Source organism: Ipomoea nil, unplaced genomic scaffold (genome assembly GCF_001879475.1).
Source record: "Ipomoea nil cultivar Tokyo-kokei standard unplaced genomic scaffold, Asagao_1.1 scaffold0642, whole genome shotgun sequence".
In the NCBI taxonomy this organism is placed as follows: domain Eukaryota; kingdom Viridiplantae; phylum Streptophyta; class Magnoliopsida; order Solanales; family Convolvulaceae; genus Ipomoea; species Ipomoea nil.
The window spans coordinates 4,893,913-4,916,713 of NW_017617070.1; the positions used below are offsets into that span (position 1 = coordinate 4,893,913).

The 22,801-nt window shown below is 33.6% G+C and overlaps 2 protein-coding genes across 4 annotated transcripts; one reads left to right on the forward strand and one right to left on the reverse strand.

Moving 5' to 3' along the window:
• Window positions 1-8,227: 8,227 nt before the first annotated feature.
• Window positions 8,228-13,551, forward strand: LOC109174582 (transcription factor PIF3-like). Of its 2 annotated transcripts, none has more exons than XM_019323805.1 (9): window positions 8,228-8,509; window positions 8,878-9,052; window positions 9,209-10,289; window positions 10,378-10,482; window positions 10,604-10,669; window positions 11,195-11,260; window positions 11,740-12,264; window positions 12,412-12,540; window positions 13,123-13,551. In XM_019323805.1, exons 2-8 carry the CDS (start codon window positions 8,976-8,978, stop codon window positions 12,421-12,423), a joined length of 1,932 nt encoding a protein of 643 aa, XP_019179350.1. In that variant the 5' UTR covers window positions 8,228-8,509; window positions 8,878-8,975; the 3' UTR covers window positions 12,424-12,540; window positions 13,123-13,551. The 2 variants fall into 2 exon arrangements, with proteins under 2 accessions (XP_019179350.1, XP_019179351.1); XM_019323806.1 differs by lacking the exon at window positions 8,228-8,509 and adding an exon at window positions 9,129-9,141 and having other exon boundaries at window positions 8,980-9,050.
• Window positions 13,552-17,969: 4,418 nt separating this feature from the next.
• On the reverse strand, window positions 17,970-21,482 carry LOC109174581 (titin). 2 transcript variants are annotated; one of them, XM_019323803.1, is made up of 4 exons: window positions 21,175-21,482; window positions 19,755-20,415; window positions 18,402-19,712; window positions 17,970-18,351 (listed from the first exon to the last, which is right to left on the reverse strand). In XM_019323803.1, exons 1-3 carry the CDS (start codon window positions 21,217-21,219, stop codon window positions 18,427-18,429), a joined length of 1,992 nt encoding a protein of 663 aa, XP_019179348.1. In that variant the 5' UTR covers window positions 21,220-21,482; the 3' UTR covers window positions 17,970-18,351; window positions 18,402-18,426. The 2 variants fall into 2 exon arrangements, with proteins under 2 accessions (XP_019179348.1, XP_019179349.1); XM_019323804.1 differs by having other exon boundaries at window positions 19,755-20,412; window positions 21,175-21,481.
• Between the last annotated feature and the right edge of the window lie 1,319 nt (window positions 21,483-22,801).

A 22,801-nucleotide genomic window follows, 5' to 3' on the forward strand; every position in this document is an offset into this window, starting at 1 on the left:
TGAAAATGACCAACATAATAGGTTGGGAATTGACATATAAAGAATCTTATCACAATCTTGGAATTTATATTACGTGGTTTAATATTCTTTTGTTTCCAGATTCCTTGAACTTCTTCCATCACGCTGAAAAAGATTGAAAAAAGTTGTGGAGCTCAAATTTCCAAAATGTTTGCATAATCATTATCGCATAACGTAAGATATTCAAAAAATTTATACGCAAAGAATATCGAATTAATTACAGATATAATCCCTTCATTATAGCGAAATTATTGATTTGGTTCTTGACTATTTCTTTGACCTATTAAATTCTCCAATTTTAAAAATTTTAACTAATTTGGTCCTCTGTTTGTTTTGCTGTTAGACAACCGTTAACTCGGGACTAAATTGATAATTTTGTTATAGTTAAGTGATCATTTCGGTCATCACATGCACTATTTTTTCCGAAAAATTAATTACTAAAATGGTCTATTGACTATAGTGAAATTATCAATTTGATCTCGAGTTAACGGATATCTAACGGCAAAACAAACATAGGACCAAATTAGTTAAAAATTTTAAAACTAAGAGACTTAATTGGTCAAAAATAGTCAATGACCAAATTAGTAATTTCGCTATAGTCAAGTGACCATTTCGCTAATTAACTCAAAAATATCCTTCTTATTTCTTTAGTTATATCGTTATAATTTTATTTTATTTTTATAAAAATAATCCATTCTTTGATGTATTTTATGATGTTTGCTTCCTTAAATAACAAAAAGTTATTATATTTATTAGGTTTTTATATTCTAAGTTGAAAAGGAAAGTAATTTCATAATTAAATATAAAAAGAGTTGACGAAACAAAAATCAAACAATAATGTTAGTATGTTATGTCAGGAAAATAAATATTATAAAAAAAAATTAAGAGTTAATTCTATTTTTGTTCTAGTCTAGATTTATATGTGTCAATTCATTTTAGTCATTTTTTTTTTCAAAACATCCTCATTTAGTCATAATATTATTGTGACATGACCATTTTTTATTGATTAAATTTATGTAAAATCCTCTCACATAAGATACGTAATACGGAGTACTTTTTAATTAAAATGCATAAAATAATTTTACACAATACTTTTCTTTTTATAAAATTGTTACTATTGTTTATTTATAAAAAATATATATTCTAACTTATGTATACTCATACAATTGAGAGAGCTCCACCAACACTAATTGCATCATTCACAGTGTTTAACAATTAACTATTACTGGTTTTTGATTGTATTAACAATTTAACATATATATGATAATTGATTGATTGTGTTACCTGATAATGTACAAATTTAATGTCAAGTTTAAAATGAATTTATCTTTTTCTCTCCGTTGCACTACATAAAATCAATACTTTTTAAATACCAACCTAATAATTCTATTAAAATTTTACTAGTAAATTAATGATAATATTTTTTTAATACATTTGAAATGACACGGAGATTATAAAAAAGTCTCAAATTAAACTTCTATGTAACTAGAATGTCCTTGGCTACTAGTGAAAAAAATAGGAATAAGGGTCAAATAGGCCATCGAATTACACACAAAATTACAATTTGACCATTGAACTCAAAAAAAAAAAAAAAAAAAAAAAAAAAAAAAAAAAAAAAAAAAAAAAAAAAAACTACAAGTGAGTCCCTAAATAATGCAAAATCATGCAATTGAATAAAAAATGACTTGTTTACCTGTTGATGGCTGACGTGGCCGTTACCAAATTAAAAAAAAAAAAAAAACTTTTTTAAAATTTTATTTTAATAATTTTAAATTTTAAATAAAAAAATTTATAATAATGAACGTTCAAATATATTGTTGCAATCAATTAAGCATATACAAAAATGGGCAGACAAAGTTTGATAATAATTAATAATGAACGACATGGATGACAAATTTTCAAAAAAAAAAAAAAAAAACGACATGGATGACAAAGTTTGATAATATAGCTAATGGCCGTGCCTGCCTATTCATATATAGCTAATAAAATATATATTTCATGTTTTTGGGTTGATTATTTATGCATCAATCAAAACATATGCACATATATAGCTAATAAAATTTCATGTTTTTTTTTTTGGGTTGATTTATGTATCAATCAAAACATATGCACATATTCTTATATATAGCTAATAAAATATATTTTCATTTTAATTCTTCAAACATTAATATTTTAAAAGTTTCTAGCCTTACAGAGTGAGTGGATTATGTGTGGTTCCACTTATTATTGAATTGAGATTGCTACGAGTCTTGTAACACAGTTTTGGGCAATTTTCATGAACTACTTCTATGATTGAATAAAGGGTTTCAGACTATTGAATCAAAAAGTGACTCCGCTATGACTATTCCATTAGTCAGCCGTTAGTTACCAAAACAGGGACTAGATAATTTAATTGACGAAATTTAAAACAATTGCTGGGTCAATTCGATCCAGTTGAAAATTAAGGATTAATATATTGATTGGAAAAATTGCAATTTTTCGTCCTTAAGTTATAGGGTAATTGTTCACCCCTAAGCTATGACATTGCACTTTTCATCATTTTATTAACTTTTTGTGTTCAGTTTTTATCCCTAAACTATACTAAAGTTGTAAATTTCGTCTCTAATGCTTTGTTAGTAAATGAGACGAAAAGTGCAACGCCAATAATAATTTAGGAGTTTTTTGCACTTTTGGTCCCACGACTATAGTGGGACTATCAGAATTGATCCACGACTTTCAGACCTTGCAATTTTAGTCCACGACTATTGTTTTTTTGACAAAAATAGTCCTTCCGGCCACTTTTTCGTCAAAATTCCACCGGAGTAAAATTTCTTCATTTTTAAGAGGCTAAATTTGACATTTTTCTTAACAATTCTTCCTAGATAAAAAACAATTCTTTATTGCAAAATATGGCAGCAAACAATCAGTAATACAAGCATCTTAAACATGTCAACTTTAGCCTTCTTAAAAATGAAGAAATTTTACTCCGGTACAATTTTGACGGAAAAGTGGTCGGAAGGACCATTTTTGCCAAAAAAACAATAGTCGTGGACTAAAATTGCAAGGTCGGAAAGTCGTGGATCAATTCTGATAGTGCCACTATAGTCGTGGGACCAAAAGTGCAAAAAACTCAATAATTTAGGAACACAAATGATCATGACTAACGATTAAGGACGAATTCTACAATTATTAATAACTTATGGACAAAAAGTACAAATTTTCCTTTGGAGTGACAAAAACAATGATTTTTCCTAATTTAATATTTTTTTAAAAAAATCTATTTTTTTCTTTAAATTAAAAGATGAGTCATTTTCAGTATATCACATCAATTTAGAGGTAGTACTTAGAATAGTAGAAGAGAAATTGTGTTTGAAATTCATCGTGGCTTGTAGTACGTGGTACATGGATTGTCACAAGGGCAGTTGTGGATTAGAATGGTGACCACCAAGGGCCAAGGCCATGGGACACATAAACATAAAGTCACGTGGACCGCGCAGCTGCACGTGATTCCACACTTGACCTAGCTAGCTCTTTCAACTTAAGGATTAGCCAAACAGCCCCTTATCCCTTTCGGTCTGGGCATGATTTGATGTGAATTATTATTATTATTATGGGGTCCACCAAGATAGCACCAAATCACATACTTGCTCCTGAGAGGTCCCACGTGGACGGCCTCGCTTGAGCCAAATCCTTTCCTTTAATTTATTTTTATTTAGATGAGATTAGAAGATAAAAGCAAAAGGCAAATTGCATAGATGTGTCAATTGGTTTAGTTGGCTTTAATTTGGAATGATTTTTGTCAAATAAAATTTTTCTTATATGGCAAAATCACATATCAGAACATGCAATAAATTTGTCACATTACAAGCATGTAATTATTTCGCGAATAATAAATGTAGGAGTGTGTATTATTATTATTATTATTATTATTATTATTATTATTATTATTATTATTATTATGGAAAAATTGTATTTTTATATTTCAGTTATACCCGTGATACAGACTTAGTCTCTAAATTATATATGTGACCATCTTTAACACTTAAGTTATGTACAAAGTGGCGAGTTTAGTACTTGAATGACTAAAATCTGCCACTTTATTAGGTAACATATTACTATATTAGTGATAGAAATAATCCCCGAGGAACTAAATTCTCCACTTTGATTCTAATTTAAGGAATGAAAATGATCATACATATAATTCATAAGCCTATCTCACGGATATAACTGAAGAACCAAAAAAATGTAATTTTTCAGCCTTTTCTGACTACCTGCCTACTACAAACCATGCCCAAAATGTAATTTTCTTTTTAGCTTTTTTTGACCTTTTTTTTTTTGGTGTTTTTTTTATTTTTATTTTTTGGGGTCTATTTTAGCTCCTAATATGATTATAAAGTAGACCACAACTCCCAAAAGGACCATTATTTTTAACTTGGAATGCATGCTTGAAAGTTTTTTTTTTTTTAAACAATGCATGCTTGTAAGTTGAAACCTAAATACATAGTTAATTAGTTATATATACACCTTTTACTCTATAAAGATCATATCAAAGACAATGCATATATTTTTATTTCAAGTACCTAGTAGTAGTGATTTTGTAATAAATATTTGTCCAAATAATATCATATTAATATAATTTTCATATTTATTAGTTACTTATAAATTATTTGACTTTTATCACAAATAAATCAAAAAAAATCACATTACATGGTGATAGATTTAGTATAATTTTTTTTAATTATTTATATAACATTGTCCTTTTTCTATTTACTACAATTTTGAAATCTAAATACTTTATTTATGAACTAAATATCCGTCTCATTTCTATGTATTATTACTTACCAAAATTGTCAATTTGATTATGAGTAGGAATTCATGACATAAGATTTATCATGCACCTAGGTCTCCTAGCTAGGCTTTAATTTGTATTTGTATTGTGCACTATATGATATAACATGTGAAATGATAATTCACGCTTTCAAAAATGAAAATGATGTTTCTTTGGACTTGATAAATAGGGTAGCTATGAAAGAAAAATTAAAATGAACATAAATGTTAAGTCACATGCATGTTCATTTAGTATGCATATTAACATCAATATATGATACATTTATCATTATAAGCCTGATTATTATACATATATTGTGATAAGAGTATTATTCTTAGTTAGAATTAAGATTATGCTTGATTAATCTTTATAGATTTATTAAAAGATAAAGCTAGTACGACCAAATCCATCTAGAAATTAATAAAAGCCTATTCTAAGTTGGCAATTTGAAGTTATTAACCTACCACCTTGTTATGGATTAAGACCCAAAAAAAATGTTAACGTTATGGTCCAACACAAATAAGGAAATCAATATCCTAAAGCAAATAAAGTTGAATTCATATCCCATGAACTTGGCTATCGAAGAGGATGCCTCATTGACAAGAATTAACTTGAACCTTCCAGGGGCCAGCCTTGGCATTCAACTACTAACCCAAGAGTTAGAAAATGGCATCGTTGTATGGATAGGCTAGTAACAATGGGGGTACATAGCTCTGCTAAGCCCGACGTAGCAGGTGGTCACTACTAGCCCATATGCTCATAAACCGCCCCCCCCCCCCCCCCCCCATGCAACTAAGCACTTCTTAAGTTAGGTAGGCAGCCCAAGGAGCCTGTACGTATGGAAGGCAACTCAATAAGGCCTACATGTATGGAATAAGGCCTACATGTATGCAAGGTAGCCGGAAAACATCCTTGGTGGGTCCACCGGCTGGGAAAGCAACCCAAGGAGGCAATGCAAAGAAGTGAAAATTAAAGCATGTGCTCTCAACTGGATTCCAAGCAACACGTGGACCGTAGTCGCTTATAGGGTGATGATAGAGATTCAAACCCATGACCTTTGATCTGGCTCTGATACCAAATTGAAGCATGTGCTCCATCTCAACTAAAAACCTAAGCTGATAGTTAGATTGCACATCAACAGTGAAGACATAAGGAGAAAAATTTAGGACGCCCCACGTCCCAAGGATCGGAGAGGGGTCATAAGGGTACCAATTACCTAGGGGAATAGCAAAGCTTGAGATACAAACTAATGTGTTGATATTTGTTTTACGAGGAGATTGTCAACTCATTCATCATTTTGAGGAGAGTCAATTCATATGGTGGGATAGTTCTCATTTCCATTTGACAAAGGCAAGTGTTTGATTTGAGGACAAATCTTCTCAAAGAGTGAGGGAAGGTTGAGAATTAAAGCATGTGCATTTTAAATTTAAAAAAAAAAAAAAAGAACTAAAAATATCACCCTTTCAACATGCATTTAAGATATAATAAAATGAGTCGGTTGCTTAACTTTGCATTTGGAGGTCTTTGACACTGCAAATAAATTTTCAAGTAGAGTTTATGAAGACCACTTTTGTGAGGAAAATTTCTAAGTTGATTGTGCCTCAATGGGTCATTACTTTGGCTCAAAATCTATTGGAGAATGTCATAGATGGTCCAAAATTCATGGCTTAGCTTGGGAAAAGTCAAAAGAAGTTGAAATCAAGTCACTTAGGCAAATAAATTCCCATTTAGTTTAAATTAATGGGAGTGTTTGATCTTCTTTGAAACTGATGTAACAACCTAGTATAAATGATAAACATTGTTTTCTAATCAAGGGAGAATAGATTATTGAAGTTGAATTCATTTGGTTGTGTACTTTGCACCTTCCATGTCCTCTTTAGCATTCTAAGAGGAATTTTAACTTATCAAGGATATCACGCTCCTTGTGACGTCACAATTGACCTTATTACCCTTTAACTCGGTGTAGCAGCTTCCCTACTATACATGTCTTCCATCCATTTCACAAACCCCACTTCAACCAAAATCCACCAAAAATACCTCCTACACTTCAAGAAATCAATTAGACAAAAGACTAAAAAATGGAACGTGACTTGTGTTGTGAGTTCTTGGTCGTGAATCTAATATCAAGCCGGGGAATCAATATCAAAAAGTGTTTGTTACACACAACTTGGATTTTCCTTTATTCTTCACGTACTCTACAACTATTGTTGTTCATAGAATTATTTCTAAACTTAAATACCGATTTTTTATTTTTTAAACTTATTCACCAACAATAATCAATAATCAATAATGTGAATAATATTAACTAAGAAGAGAAATTTTACAAATTACAAATACTATTAAGGGAAAAACTTTCAATTTGAAATACATAAATAAATTTTATAACTTTAAAATAATTTGCAATCTTCATTTAAATCATTTTACTACTTTTGATTATGTTGGTTAGAGCATGAGACTTAATTACTTATTGTAAGATTAATTTGTGTTAGTTGGAGAATGATAACGTACTTATTAGTTATGTTAGATCATAAACTTTATTATCTTAAAATCTAATTTATAATTTTAAATTTTTATTTATGATTGGTTTATCTAATTAGTATTATTAATTTTTGTGTATTACAATTATTATTATCATTATTAAAATAATTAGCATTTTATAACAAAAATAACTCTATAATATTCTTTCTGTTAATTTTTTCAAAAAATAAAGTAAATAAAAATCATTTTCTAATTTTCAGTTAAAGAAAAAAGTATAATTTTCTAACTTTCAACTAAATACTAAAAAATAAAAGTATTTTTTGAAAAAAAAAATATTTTTTAAAAATTATTTTACAATTTTATAAACGGACATGTGATGCATTTTTTCTTTAATAATTGAAAATTAAATTTGATTAATTTTGAAGTTAAAGACCAAAAGAAATACAATAGTTATGTGAGTGGAACAAGAATTAATGTGAAAACGTTGATGTTAGACATAGTGCTAACGATATGCATTAAAGAGTAGGTCCCTCTACCACTTGTCCCGTTCATTTCGAACATGATCTATCATCCTCAACTCCCAAAATTAAAGTTGGAATTTGATGCGATATGGACTTAGTTCAATGATTCAGTACTCGGGATAAGAGATTAATGTTTGAACCTTGACAGTACTAATATTTGGCTTTGTTTACTGAGTCATTGAGTCACCGTAATTTATATTCTCCTAAATGTTTTATCAGGTCGAACTACGAAAATCCTTAGGGTTGGAGATTCAACATTTTGAGAGAAGAAAAGTTGAAATTTGACAAAATAAACCATGGTGAAGGACTTTACTAATTCTACTTCTCTTGAGTATGGTTAATGCCTAAGATAAATTCCCAGAAAAAAAAAAAGAAAAAGAAAAAGAAAAAGAAAGGAGAGCTTTTCAGCCACCTTCTAAGAAATACTCTCTTTCCCTCTACAAGAAGAATACATATTTTTTTCTTCTCTTCTTGGAGCTCTAAAACTTGCACTCCTCTTTTTTGGGAAAGCTAGAAAAACATGTGGAATGCCACTTGTTGTTGGTGAATTTCAAATAATAATTAGTATAATAATAAAATAAAATAAAAAATTATTACTGATACAGTGCAGTGGAAATCTTGAAAAGATTGCATCTACTGGAGGTGGTATTGGAGCTTGAGTTGCTTTTTTGATGATGTTTAAGAGGTGGGTTTACGTTTTGTTTACTTATATTTGTTTTCTTTTCTTTTGATGGTTGGTTTCTGTTAATTAGTTGATAAAAATATTGTAAATTGGTGATTAATTTAGAAAATATTGTGTGGGTGCTATGGGGGTTTATCTTCTAATGATTCAAATTGATTTATGTGTTTTTTTAAACACAAGAGAAGCTGAAAGCCTGAAATTGATAGGCTATTATGAGTATTGTAAAAACATATATAGGTTTTGACTAGGTTAAATTAAATGTTTCATCATATCACTGTTGTGGATTTTATATAATTCTTTACTGATTAGGACACCAGTATATGGAGGTTGTAGTATTTTAATTTGGGTTATGGGGTTTTGGAACTGTGCAGCTATTATTAGAAAGAAAGAAAAGATAGCATTGAAGAAGACAGCAAATAATGGCTGAAGTGAAGGGAAGTTTTGTGCAGTGATTATTCACCTTTCCACCATGCCTCTCTCTGAGTTTTTGAAGTTGCATAATCTTGAGTTTGGGGAGCCAAAAACAGCTTCATCTTCGCCCGATTTGTGAGTAAAATCTGATCTATTATTATCCATCCATCTTGATCTTGTTGGTGGTAATGGGAAATGGATCAATAGCTAGTTGTCTTGTTTTTGTTTTTGTTTTTGTTTTTGTTTTTAATGTTGCGATGTTTTGAGACTTCTGCTTGGGTTGATTTGCAGTTTAGAAAATGAAGTGGTTGAGCTAGTATGGGAAAATGGCCAGATTGTTATGCAAGGTCAGTCGAGCAGAGGTAAGAGGAATCCTACTTCTAACAATCTATCCTCGGAAATGCCCGTGATTCGAGACAAGCCTAAAGAAAATCCCTCCTCCCGGGGGATCCGAGGAAAGGCGTTTTTAATGGATGAAATGGCGTTATCTGTACCCACCAATGAAATGGATTTGAGCCAGGATGACGAGATTGTGCCTTGGTTAAATTACTCGCTAAATAACAATAGTCTGCAGTATGAATATAGTTCTGGAGTAGTACCTGAAGCATCTGGTCTGTCAGCAAACGAACTTCCTGCACAAAATAATTTCGTTTCGATGGATAAGACAGATGGTTCTAATCTGATGGCAGTGAATAATTCATCACCGAGAAATGATAATAGATTTGGGCTGTTCCCTTCGTGGTCTTATAAAGCTCACCACCCATCAGTTCCATCCCTGGGATCAGATATCGGAATTAGTAATGCCAGCAACAACCAAGATTCTATTTTGCGAGATTCAGTGGATACGAAGATGCAGAAGCAAGAATCAAGCATTCTGGGAAGAGGCCCCCCCGGTTTATTAAATTTCTCTCATTTCTCAAGACCAGTTTCACATGCCCGAGCTAATACTGGGAACATTGCGGCTTCACCTGCAATAGAAAATAAAGAGAAAGAGCTAAGTGCAAATTGGCGTAATCCTGTAAATCCTGCACCTGCTCAAACATGTAGCACCTCAAAAAGGGAAATGGACCGTCACAATCAGCCTGATTTACAATGTTTTAAGATCGACCACAGACCAGTTATTGCCAAGACTCATGATACGTCTTTGAGTGAGGATATGAAAAAGAATAACAATAACAATAACAATAACCAGTATGGTCAACCCATTGATCCAGTTGTGAACAAAGGAGTCTTAGGTGGTGATAAAGCTGTTGAACCTGGGGCCGTTTGTTCTTCTGTATGCTCCGGCAGTAGTCCAGAGAGAACTTCAAACGATCAGTCCTATACTTTAAAAAGAAAATATTGTGATCTCGAGTCTGGAAGCCAAAGTGAAGTATGTTATGGTGTTGAATATCTCTTTCCCTTAATGTCATTACATAGTCTATTTTTACGATGTCACCACAATACAATTTTGTGTTCAGGATATTGAAGAAGAATCTCTCGATGTGAGAACAGAAGCTCCTGTTCGAGGAGGTACTGGGTCAAAAAGAAGCCGAGCGGCACAAGTGCACAACCTATCTGAAAGAGTAAGGAAAACCATCTGAGAAATGATAATTACCTCATGCTAGATTCTTATTTATACAGCTGCTTTTTTTTTTTACCCTAAACCGTATAAATGGATACTTATTAACAAAAAATTGCAAACAGCGGCGGAGGGACAGGATCAATGAAAAGATGCGTGCATTACAGGAACTCATACCTAACTGCAATAAGGTAATAAAACTGTCTCATTATTGATGTTGGCTCACCGACTTTTTCTGTGTGTGCCTTCAGTCTACAAATATTTACTAAAAATAGTAGATTGCTCCAAGCTTTAAGGTAGGAAATTCATAAGAGTTAATTTCAGCGGATGTCCCTTGTCTTTTGTGACAATTCCACATTTAGTTCTAGACTATCGTTTTTGTCATTTAACATCCCACATTATTGGGCATAATTTTTACACTGGGGGACTCAGTGTAATGGTTTTTTGGTCAAAGTACATATGAGATCCCTATACTATAATGTTTTGTTCAATTTAGTCCATAGTCTGGGGTGTTAAATGGCAAAAACAATAGTCTGAGACTTAATGTGGAATTGCCACTAAAGATAAGGGACCTACGCTGGAATTAACTCATTCATAAAAATAGAAACTATTTCCTTCACTATTGGTCATGCTGATAAAAGTAGCTTACCCAAATCAATCATATTGGAGTTGTCCTCTTTGAAGTAACATGTTTATTATTTGCATCTTATTTCCAGACGGATAAAGCTTCAATGCTTGATGAAGCTATTGAGTATTTGAAGACACTTCAATTTCAATTGCAGGTAAAGTGGAGTTTCTCTGTTGATTTCCATTGCTTAATTTTGTTAAATTTCCAAATGTCTAAAGAGGAATATTTCATTGTCCATTTCCAGATTACTTAACCGATAAAATGACATGAAATGGACAATGTTTGGTTTACCGTTAGAGCTTTGGACACAAAGTGGACTGAACAAGCTCTGATATCATGTTATAATAATAATCTAAGATTGGACTATAATGCACAAGCGCCAAACCACACTAAAATATCGAATCCAATCAATTAGTTAGTTTAACACATGACCTTATAAACCCATATGTTCGTTCTTATATTTTTAATCTGGGATTCTTAACAATCAACATATAAATCTTCCTTCATCTGCTAATCTTTATTAGCTTCACAATTTGTTGACCTTTGCAGCCTGGCATTTCAAATTTCTTTTCATATTGTATAAGAATACATATAAACATAGGTCCATTGACAGTGAATACCAACTTAATGCAGATTATGTCAATGGGAGCAGGTTTTTGTGTACCTCCAATTATATATCCAGCGGGTATGCATGCCACTCAGATGCCATATTTTCCTCCTATGGGTCTTGGGATGGGAATGGGAATGGGAATGGGAGTGGGAATGGGAATGGGTTTTGGTATGGGTATACATGAAATGAACGGTAGATCCCCTGGATATCCTTTATTTCCAATATCCCCTATGCAACGAGTACAACTGTCTTCCCTGCCATTTTCCGGGCCTAGTACCTTTCCAGGAATAGCTGCATCTAATTTTCCAGTTTTTGGACATCCCGGTCTAGGTATTCCCATATCAATCCCAAAAGCACCTACCATTTCTAAATCAGGGCAACCTGCCCGTAGTTCAGCTGTGGGTATGGGTGCCTCAAGGATGGGAATTCAAGTAGAAGTCCCATGTACATCTGCTACATTGAAACCTGAGGATCTCGTAAAGACCAAGAGCTCACAACTGATGAACAATACCGACCCCAATCGATCAATAAATCAAACATCATCTCAGGTGTGTGCCTATTCATCACTTATTGACCGTTTATAAGCTACCAAGGTGTGATTTCATATATGTTGCATTACTAGTCATCAATTTATTATTATTATAATCTTTTTACCTCATAATTTCTAAAATATGCCTCATTACTTCTCATTGTAGAGGAAAGCGTAGTGGTTATTTCAGGAAAGATGACTAATTATGACAAAATGGTGCAAAATGGTGATCAACTACTTCATGATTGTGACAACCCAACCGTTAACTTCACGAGCTCAACTGGCAGTGAAGCTGGTGAGTTTTTTCTTTTACAAATGGCTTCCTCTATCTTAGTGGGAAATGACACGAAAATGAAGTTAAGCATTGTTGATTTGTGGGATTGTTTAGTTCCTGGCATAGGGGGTGTTATAATTGGGCCAAGGTCACTCAACTGGGCTATAATGCACATGGGTCAAACCAGTGAAACCACACTAAAAGACTGAATCCAATCAATTAGCTAGTCTAATCCATGGCCTTATAAACCTATATATTCTCTATTTTCTTTGATGTGGGACTCTTAACAGGGTTGTTAGTCCCACGTTGAATCCCAAACGGTGGGGATAAACTAGAGGTGGACATGGGTGTGGGACATCAAATTATCTAAATCTTTGAGACAAACATATATAATGACAGATGAGTAATCCTTTCACTATGCCATTTTGAACTGAACAAGCTCATTCTCTGTTTGAATGTTTCATCACCCCAGTCGTTAATAGAGGGGCCGTCTTTTGTAATTTAGGCATCCATGTGAGCATGTCTATGCTTATGTAGGGATTTAATAAGAGCAGCTGAACTGAAAGAACCGATTTTTTATTATTATTATTTTTTTTTATGCAGCTTCTGATTAGCAGTGGGCACTATATGATGTGATTAGTGAAAGGGACTGATTTTGGCACTATTAGTCCCTGCCTCCACTCAAAGGAGATTCAACGCCCTGTTAGAATGAGGCTTTGTATTTGTACATTGATCATAACTTAGGCAGTTTGGGTGGATCCTTTTTCCTTCCTCCTTCAGTATGATCTCTTCCCAGTGCTTTCATGTCCATCAGATGTATAACCGAATTTGTAATGAATAATGGCAGTGCAAAAGTTTATACATTTTCAGCAGAATATGGTGTCTATAGTGTATGTTTATCTTTGCTTTGTTATAAGTGTGTGTTTTACCTGCCTTTCGGAGACTGGAAATTCTCACATTGATGAAGACAATCAGCAGAAACATTCTTTGTCATGTCTATTATAATTCATACAAGTACATGTGGTGTTTGTGGAAACTTTTTTTTTTTTTTTTTTTCAGTACTATTGACCGTGTTGCATGTAGTATCTGTTCATATAATGCTCTTTCAGTCTATGGAAGGCTAACGAGTCGGCTAACGAGTTAGTTAATACCACCTCCACTGAGATTCGAACCCATGAACTCTCATTTGGGAGAGTCACTTTATGCCGCTTGATTACAAGGCCTTAGCAAATTTGATTTTGATGTGGAATTGTATTGTCCTATTCTTGAATGTTCCTCACATATCTCTTTTTTTGAAAACCCTCACATATCTCTAAATCTCAAAATCTAATAAAATTTAATAACAACCAATAGTGTTAGTCATTAGTCATTAATTAAAATAAGAATTATGTTAGAAATAAATGTCTAGAGCATCAATATCAGCAGTTTTTTGTTGGTTTTTGGCAATGGAAAAAATTGGTATGGAAGAAGAACACTGATGTGGAGATCAAATTTTGGAGAAAATTTTCTAAAAGGTTTTGCAGGAGTAGACTAAACAAAAAGAAGAAAGAAATGCCCATCAAGTGTGTTTGACGTGTCAGAGTGGCCGCCAACTGGTAAAAATCAGCAAAAAATCACATATAAAAAATCAATTTTTTTTTTCTCTCATTCCATATTCTCTTTCCTAATCACAATTATAAAAACTCTTAAAAAACCAAAAAAAAAAAAAAAAAAAAAAAAAACCACTATTATGGATGCTCTAATGCATTCATAAAGGAAACAATAATAACTAGGGATGACCACGGTTCGAACCGAACCGTGCACTGTAGAAACCAAACTGGAACCCATAGGGTTTCGCTTCGCTAAAATCAGGAACCGGAACTGCCGGTTCTGGTTTGGAACTGACCGGCCGGGGTCGGTTCCGATTCCAAATCGGAATTTTTTTTTTTCTCTTTTTAAAGAGAAAAGGAAAGAAAAGAGAGAGATGTTGTAACTTGTAAACACTAAGCATTTCAGTACTAAATACAATATTAGAAATGATGAAAAATTATAAAATTATATCATTAGTTAATAAAGTGAAAAATTATAAAATTATATTGTTATTCAATAAAATGTTTTGTATTAGAGTCTAAAACATTTTATCATAAATTGATTTTTTTTAGCAATAAAGGCCAATAGGCCATACTATGATACTACTATACTAGTATATGAATTTCATTACATTTTATATTTACCACGAGTGTTTGTTAACTTTGTATAATATTAAAATATTTAAAACTTTATATTTATTATTTGTTAACTTTTTATAATATTAAAATATTTAAAACTAAATAAATATAAATATATTTATACTAAATATATAGACATTTTTAAAAATTATAGAATGATAAAATTAATTGTAGAATTTGGACATTTTAAAATAGAACATATAATTTTACAAAAGAAAAAAAAAAATCTTGTTTGAACCGGCGATTCAAATCGGAACCCCTAGTTCACGAACCGGAATTGGAACCGGAACCTTTATATAAACTTGCGGTTCCGGTTTGGTCATTTGTGGAATCGGAACCAGTCGGTTCTGATTCCAAATTGAAATTCTTTTTTTTTTTTTTTAAGGAAAGAAAAGAGAGAGATATTGTAACTTGTAAACACTATAAGCACTCCAATACTTTTTCTCCCAAATGCTCTGTCGGACCGGGATGTAGGGGCCTTTAAGGTTGGGGTTCAACCTCTTTTGGAAGAATATTGGAGATGATTAAAAAATTTGAAATTATATCGTTATTTAATAAAGTGAAAAATTATAAAATTATATTGTTATTCAATAAAATGTTTCGTATTAGAGTCTAAAACATTTTATTATGAATCGATTTATCTAGCAATTAAGGCCAATAGGCCATACTATGATACTACTATACTAGTATATGAATTTCATTAAATTTTATAGAGAAAATTTCAATTTTAGTCCACTGACTATTGGGGTTGTGTTAATTGCAACACCTGACTTTCAAAAGTGTTAATTTAGTACTTTGACTATGCAATTTTTATCAATTTTGGTCACTCCGGCCGAATTTCCGGCCAAATGTGACCGGAAAATTTTTAATCAACAATTAATCTTAAATGAAATGGGCAAAATAGTCATTTTATGTTAACTCTGAATTGGGAAAGTGATGCTTGGTGATTCCGGCGATGACGACGATGAATCCGACAGCCTGGTTGTGTACGACGATGAATCCGGCTGCCACGCCACCATAGACGGCAATGACCCCTCCAGCTTGCCATGAGCGGCGATGACCCCTCTAGCTTGCCATGAGCGGTGATGACCCCTCCAGTGTTTCTCTTCTGCCCTTAGGCTTCGCCATAACATCGATGGTTCCCACCGCGGCGGTGGCCCAGCCCTTTAAAAAGGGATGCTTGTCGGAATTCGGTTGCCTCCTCACCTTCGAGCTACAGGTTTTGGCTAGCACCTTCCCGACGACGAAGCTCAACCTCTCCAGAGTCACCGCCATTAACCACCACCTCTGCAACACAGTCGCTGCAGGTTTTGGCCAACACCATCCCGACGGCGAAGCTCAACCTCTCCAGCGTCATCGCAATCAACCACCACCTCTGCAACACAATCTGAGAGGGATGTCGGAGAAGAGGATCACGGATGTGGTTGAAGCCATTGTTGCCAATTTTTTTGGTCTAAATGCTTTGGAGCCGTCGAGGGGTAGAAAGTGAAACCGCCCGCCGACGAGAGGGATGTCGGAGAAGAGGAGCAGTGGAACACGGATGTGGTTGATGAAAAGATGAAAAGAGAAGAAGAACAGATGCACCTGGAAGAAGCACGATGGAGAAGAAGAACAGAGAAGATGAAAAGACCAACTTGCCCTCATTATGTTACTATTAAAAATTTTCCGGTCACATTTGGCCGGTAATTTGGCCGGAGTGACTAAAATTGATAAAAATTGCATAGTCAAAGTACTAAATTAACACTTTTGAAAATCAAGTGTTGCAATTAACACAACCCCAATAGTCAGTGGACTAAAATTGAAATTTTCCCAATTTTATATTTATTACGGAGTGTTTGTTAACTTTGTATAATACTAAAATATTTAAAACAAAATATATAGGCATTTTCAAAAATTTTAGAATGATAAAATTAATTGTAGAATTTGGACATTTTAAAATAGAACATAAAATTTTACAAAAAAAAAAAAAAAAAAAAATCATGTTTGAACTGACGGTTCAAACCGAAACCCCTGGTTCACGAACCAGAATTGGAACCGAAACCTTTATATAAAATTTTGGTTCCGGTTTAGTTATTTCTGGAACCAGAGTCGCTGATTCTGAACTGGAATCGGAACTTTGATCATCTATTCATCTCTACTAATAACTTTTAAAACATGTAAAAGTTTGCTTATTCTGTACATTTCTACGAGTTTTATTTAGAGTTAGATAAAAGAGAGAATTTTATGAAATGTGATATAGTACGAACGTGTCCATCAATTTGATATCATTATCTTCCTTGGACTACCAACAACTACTGTGGCTGAATTTATTGCACATGTAGGTGATGCATTATAGGGATTGCAGCATTAAGTGATGAACCAAGTGTAGAGAGAACCCATGAACATTTGAGTGCTGATAAATGAGTCATGAGTCTCTTTTGGAAGACCACTATCCTGTTACATTCTTTTGTGCTGTTTGGCCTATTTGCATTTTTGCCACCAACTTTCATTATTAATATTGTTGATTCAATATTTAATTGGTGTAGTACCACTGGATTTCTTTATTCTTAGACATTAGTAGTGCAAATATTTTCTACATCTATGGTTTTATACGAGGAATTAGGTCAAGATGAAATTTAAAATGACAAAAATATTAATTAGTCTGACTTAGAAGTGTAAAACGAACAGGTTAATTCGAAGTTTAGTCCACGGTCAACTTGTTTGGGTGGGCCAGTCTATTTACTGGTCATTTTTAAACAAAAGGCATATATTCTTCTCAACAAGAGCATTTGGGAGGTTCAGTACCGCTGATAAGACTCGATTTGTGGTCATTCTTCCCAAACTTTACTACTATGACCAGTTGAGCTGTCCATGGGCAAAAAAAAGAAAAAAAGGCATATATTAAGAGTGTGCTTGGTTGTGGACTTTTTCACCCTATTATGATTTTGAGACAAATTATTATGTGGACTATGGTTGACATAGTGCTATGTGCACCATAACAAAAAAACATTTTTAGTATGCTAAAAGTACACTATTTGTATATTGAATGTATATTATACAAAATAATGTACTTTTAGTACTCAAATAATGTACTTTTCTTGAATATAATGTATATTTTTAATATACTACAAGTAAAAATACATTATTTATATACTGAATATACATTACTTGATAGTATGATCTACACAGTTGTGATTGATTTCCCCTTGCTGTAAATATCTAAGAAGTACATGGTGTAAAAAGAATTTAACAATGAATCTTAGCTTTTCCATGCAACAGATGAATATTCATTATCATATATTGGAACTATAACAATATTCACAAATCACAAATTTAATCAAACTTTATGTACATCATATCCTCAACAAATTAATCCAATATGTTCTTGCATCATCAACACACAAACCAAATGAATAGAGGCAAAACGAAAAGAAAGAAAGCAGAGAAAATCAACCCACCCTTCTAGTTTGCAAATGTATCAAGAAAAACATTCCTGTAGTACTATACCTAGGACAACAACCACTGATCATGCAACAAACCAACAGCACAAATTTGGCAAAAAATAAATAAATAAAATGAGAATAAAAGAGCACACTTGACAAGTATGTTACTACTTGCGATTTCTGATCATTATATATATATATATATATATATATATATATATATATATATATATATATATATATATATATATATAGCCATTGTTACCTCTTTCTGCTTCTTATTTTGTTTCGGTTTTTGGACTGGGGGATTTCCCAATGATTGCTTTCTTTGCTTTGACGAGCGTTTGCTTAACCTTTGACATGATGTTTGATTGCTTTGCCTTCACAAGAACAACGTTATCGTCTTTCTTGTCATTGCCATCTTTGGATTCGTCGTGTTTTGCAGCTTCAGGAGCCCGAGCCACCTCTTCTTTCACTTGTGTCTGTGGCTTTTGGGCGTCTTCAATTGCTGTGGCTGCATCTACCTTCTTCTCCACTTCTGTTGCCTCGGCTTCTTTATTTTCAGTGTCTCGAGAAACAGTCTTGACTTGAGCAGCTTCCTCTGGAGGAGGATTTTCAGATGGTTCGATAGTTTTTTCTTCCTCGTCCTGATCAATTTTCTCTTGTTTTTCTTCTACTTCTGCAGTCTCCTTAGCTTCCTGCACTTTCTCGACTTCTTGATCAGTTTTTGGTGCAGTAAGTTGGTGTTGTTTTGTCTCGGTTTGTGTCTCTTGCTCTAAGCATTGAGCAAGCTGAGGTAGTACTAGTTGAGGTTCTTCGACGTCTTCAATTTTGTCAGCGAAAACCTCTGCCTTCTGGGGAGTGGTAACCTGCTCCAGGGGTTTTTCGGTTACTGCAGTTTCCTCTTTCACAACAACAGCGGGTTCTGGAGCTTCCGAATCTTGTTCTTTAGCTGGCAGTTTTTCTTCCTGCCCTTTCGTTTCTTGGACTGTTTTTGGTTCAGGAACCGGAACCTCGACTGTTTTTGGTTGCCCCACTACTTGGTCAGCATCCTTTATCGATTCGTCTAGTGGCTTTTCGACATCTTCTTCAGCTGCCACGGGTTTGGCCTCGTGGTCGATTGGTATTTCAGGAGTGGTTTGATCAGGCTCCTTAGCAGCCTCTTCAGTAGAAGCTGGAATCTGGTCTTCAATCTTTTCTTCTGGTTCAATTGAAGGGACTTGAAGACTAATTTGCTGTTCTTCTTTAGGCTTCTCTTCCTCTTCCTCTTCAACTGTTTTTGCAATTACAGGCAATTCATCACAAATAGGCTTCTCTTCCACAATGCCCTTTTCCACCTCTTCAATGGCACCTAAATCCTCAACTTTAGGCTTTTCTTCAACATCATCACCTGTTTTCACCTCTTCAGTTATGGCTAACTCCCCCTCACCTTTAGGTTTGGCTTCCTCGTCGGGCTTTTTCGCCTCTTCTTCAATGGCAGCCAACTCCTCACCCTTATCTTCAACTTTTATTGCCTCTAAAATTACAGGCAATTCATCACAACTAGGCTTCTCTTCCTCATTGCCTTTTCCCAAGTCCTCAACTTTGGGCTTCTCTTCATCATTGCCTTTTCCCAAGTCCTCAACTTTGGGCTTCTCTTCATCATTGCCTTTTCCCAAGTCCTCAACTTTGGGCTTCTCTTCCTCATTGCCTTTTCCCAAGTCCTCAACTTTGGGCTTCTCTTCCTCATTGCCTTTTCCCAAGTCCTCAACTTTAGGCTTCTCTTCATCATCAACATTAGTTGTTTTCACCTCCTCCATAATGGGTAATTCCTCGCCCTTAGGCGGCTTCGCTTCCCCGCCCTCTTCAACTACAGCAGCTAAATCCTCACCTTGAGGCTTCCCTTCACCATCCTCGGCTTTTTCCACTTGTTCGACGACACAAGGCAATTCCTCACCTTTAGGCTTCTCGTCCTCAATGCCACTCTTCTCCACTTCAATTACCTCACCTTTAGGCGGCTTCTTCTCTTCCTCAATGCCACTACTCTTCTCCACTTCAATTACCTCACCTTTTGGATTCTCTTCCTCGCCCTCACCCTCGGGTTTCACCTCTTCCTCCCCCGCCTTCTTCTCATCTTCCACCACCACCTCACTAGTTGGAGGAGGAGGAGGAGCTTCACCATTTTTCTCTACTTCCTCGCCTTTCACCGCCTCCTCCCCGCTTTCCTTAAGTTGATGAGGCGCAGCGACGTTGTCTTGTTCCATTGTTTTAACTTCCTTCTCTGCCTGCTACAATAAACACATATGGGGATATGATCATTCACAAATTAAACTATCCTAGGAAGAGTAAAACCGAAGCAACCTCCTGCTATCAAAAGTAAAAGTAGTCATACAAAAGATGAAACAAAAAGTGTAAAAGGCAAAATATTATACACTCAATAACAAGATGCTAACAAAACTCCAGCTAGGCTAGTAGGCTGCTTCTTGGAGAAGAAATTAATTAAAGTATACAAAATTTCATCTTTGGGGGTTTCAACTTTCTATCATCAGCCAGCTAAAAGCTATTATTAGGTGGAAATTAAAGCATGAAACTCATAAAATAAGTAAAAGCCTTAGCTTTACCTTCCCAGCTTGCTTCTTTATCAAGCTAAGATTTTAACCAAACAGCCAAAAACTTAATTGTACTAACTTTCCTTTTACCAAAATTTATATCATTTCATATAACCTGCCCTGATGATCTGCTTTAATTAACTCACAAATTTATACTAAGTACCCAATGAATACCAACATTTTTTATGCTGCTATCTGTTAACTATATATCAAGCAAGAGCTTCAAAAAGTTTTTTTTTTTTTTTTTTTTTTTTTTTTTTTCTAACCAAAATATTCAAGAAAAGGAAACAAAAACACATAACTGTTGAAGCAGAAGAAAGGGTCTTTCTCAAAATTCTCATCAGTTCAGATGATACATATATATATACATGTAAAGTATATATGTATGCACATATAAATATACCAAAGAGAAGGGGAAAACACTGTAAAGAAGGTTACCTCAGAGGGATGAACAGAAGGAACTGTAGATTCATCAGTAGCCATGGATGATGGGTATGATTGAATCAAAGAAAAAACATAAAAAAGGATCGGAGGTGAGAATGATGATCTTCTTGCTACTATACAGAGATCCACTACTCAACAGGTTTTGAATGAAAAGAAAGGTGTATTTGTATAGTATGGTAGAAGATGGGTACTAGCTAGAAAGGGAAAAGGATGATGATCTGGTAGTATGTTCTGGTTGGCAACAACCCAAAAAGGCTCTCAAAGCAAAGTACACCACTCCACTCCAACCTTTGATAAAATTCTGGTATGCAGAATAATTGATTAGTTGTCTAACTAAATTAATATCTAGTAGCGACAACAGTATGTACATTAATTTCTTGATTTTTTTCTTTTTTCGTCAAACACCAATAATGCTAAATGCACTGTATTTACTACATTTCAATTGATTTTAATTTGTATAAGTAGAATCTGGTCAATCTTGACTCTTGCCTTAAAAGGTTCAATTTCCAACTCCACGGGTCTGATGGAGCATTTGGAAGGATGTAAACCACAGTAATTCTGTAGCTCAATTGACATGGTCAAATGCAGGTGCGCACAAGGGATCAGTTCATTTTGGGCATATAATCCCCACACTGCCGTTGCCGAGTTTTGAACTTGGTCTCTTGCATCAAATATGGCCTACTGAACCAGTGAGTCAAGCCATGGTTAATTAATAGGATGTTTGGTTGCAGGTGGCTATTAAGGGGGAAATGAATTGTAATTCCATGAGAGAGAAATATTGTGAGAATAAATTGAGAATTTAAAATTTAATGTTTGGTTTGTCAAATTACTAGGAATTTCAATTCCAATGTTCATTATCCATGAGAATTGAAAGGGAATAAATAGTATAAAGACTAAAATATGATACTCATACTAATTATAACAACAAATGAAACATTAATTATAGGTTAGAAAAAAAAAGTGTTATAACAGAGTCAGTAATATTAAAAAAAAAAAGTGTAATTTGTCTCAAAGGTATTTTTTTTCTTCTCAAAATTCACAAAATTGAAATGCAAGAGGAGGCATGAGATCCAAATTAAAATATCAAATAAATTAAAGAAATTTGCATGAGAGTGAAATTGTAATTCCCCCATTCAAACGGACTATATTAGGATGTCCTAATATTTTGTATTAGAGTTCACTGTCATAATATTTGCATTCAATCGTAAGTATTACATTATCTTATAATTATCGTTATTTTTTCAATAAGATTACTTGAGTTGGTAAGTACAGTTTACATAATGGACTAGATACAACTTTCGCAAGCGACAATAATATATCTTGACCTTACTTTGAATTTGAATTGGAATAGCTCCTATTCATCCAAACTTTAATATATGAAAAAGAGTGATGCTATCAACCTCTTTAAAATTTTCTCTTTTTAATTTTCTATTGAAATGACACTTTTTCATTGAACAATTTAATCATTGGTAACAAGTTATTAGAATCAATGAATTTATGACACCCATTAATTATAAATCATATCAGGACGATTTTAGAAGAATAAAATTTTGGAGGAAACAAAGCATTTTCCTATTAACAATTAATTTTGATTAATTTTGAATCCTAAAGGGAGTTAATT

What these genes read in the sequence shown, in the direction of transcription:
- LOC109174581 (XM_019323803.1), bottom strand. Translation starts at nt 21,219, where the DNA reads ATGGCTACTGATGAATCTACAGTTCCTTCTGTTCATCCCTCTGAG. An exon ending in CTTCTGTTCATCCCTCTGAG is followed by an intron (nt 20,416 to 21,174) that starts GTAACCTTCTTT and finishes TGTTTATTGTAG; the next exon opens with CAGGCAGAGAAGGAAGTTAA. An exon ending in AGTTGAGGACTTGGGAAAAG is followed by an intron (nt 19,713 to 19,754) that starts GCAATGATGAAG and finishes ACTTGGGAAAAG; the next exon opens with GCAATGAGGAAGAGAAGCCT.
- LOC109174582 (XM_019323805.1), top strand. Translation starts at nt 8,976, where the DNA reads ATGCCTCTCTCTGAGTTTTTGAAGTTGCATAATCTTGAGTTTGGGGAG. An exon ending in GCTTCATCTTCGCCCGATTT is followed by an intron (nt 9,053 to 9,208) that starts GTGAGTAAAATC and finishes GTTGATTTGCAG; the next exon opens with TTTAGAAAATGAAGTGGTTG. An exon ending in CACTTCAATTTCAATTGCAG is followed by an intron (nt 11,261 to 11,739) that starts GTAAAGTGGAGT and finishes AACTTAATGCAG; the next exon opens with ATTATGTCAATGGGAGCAGG.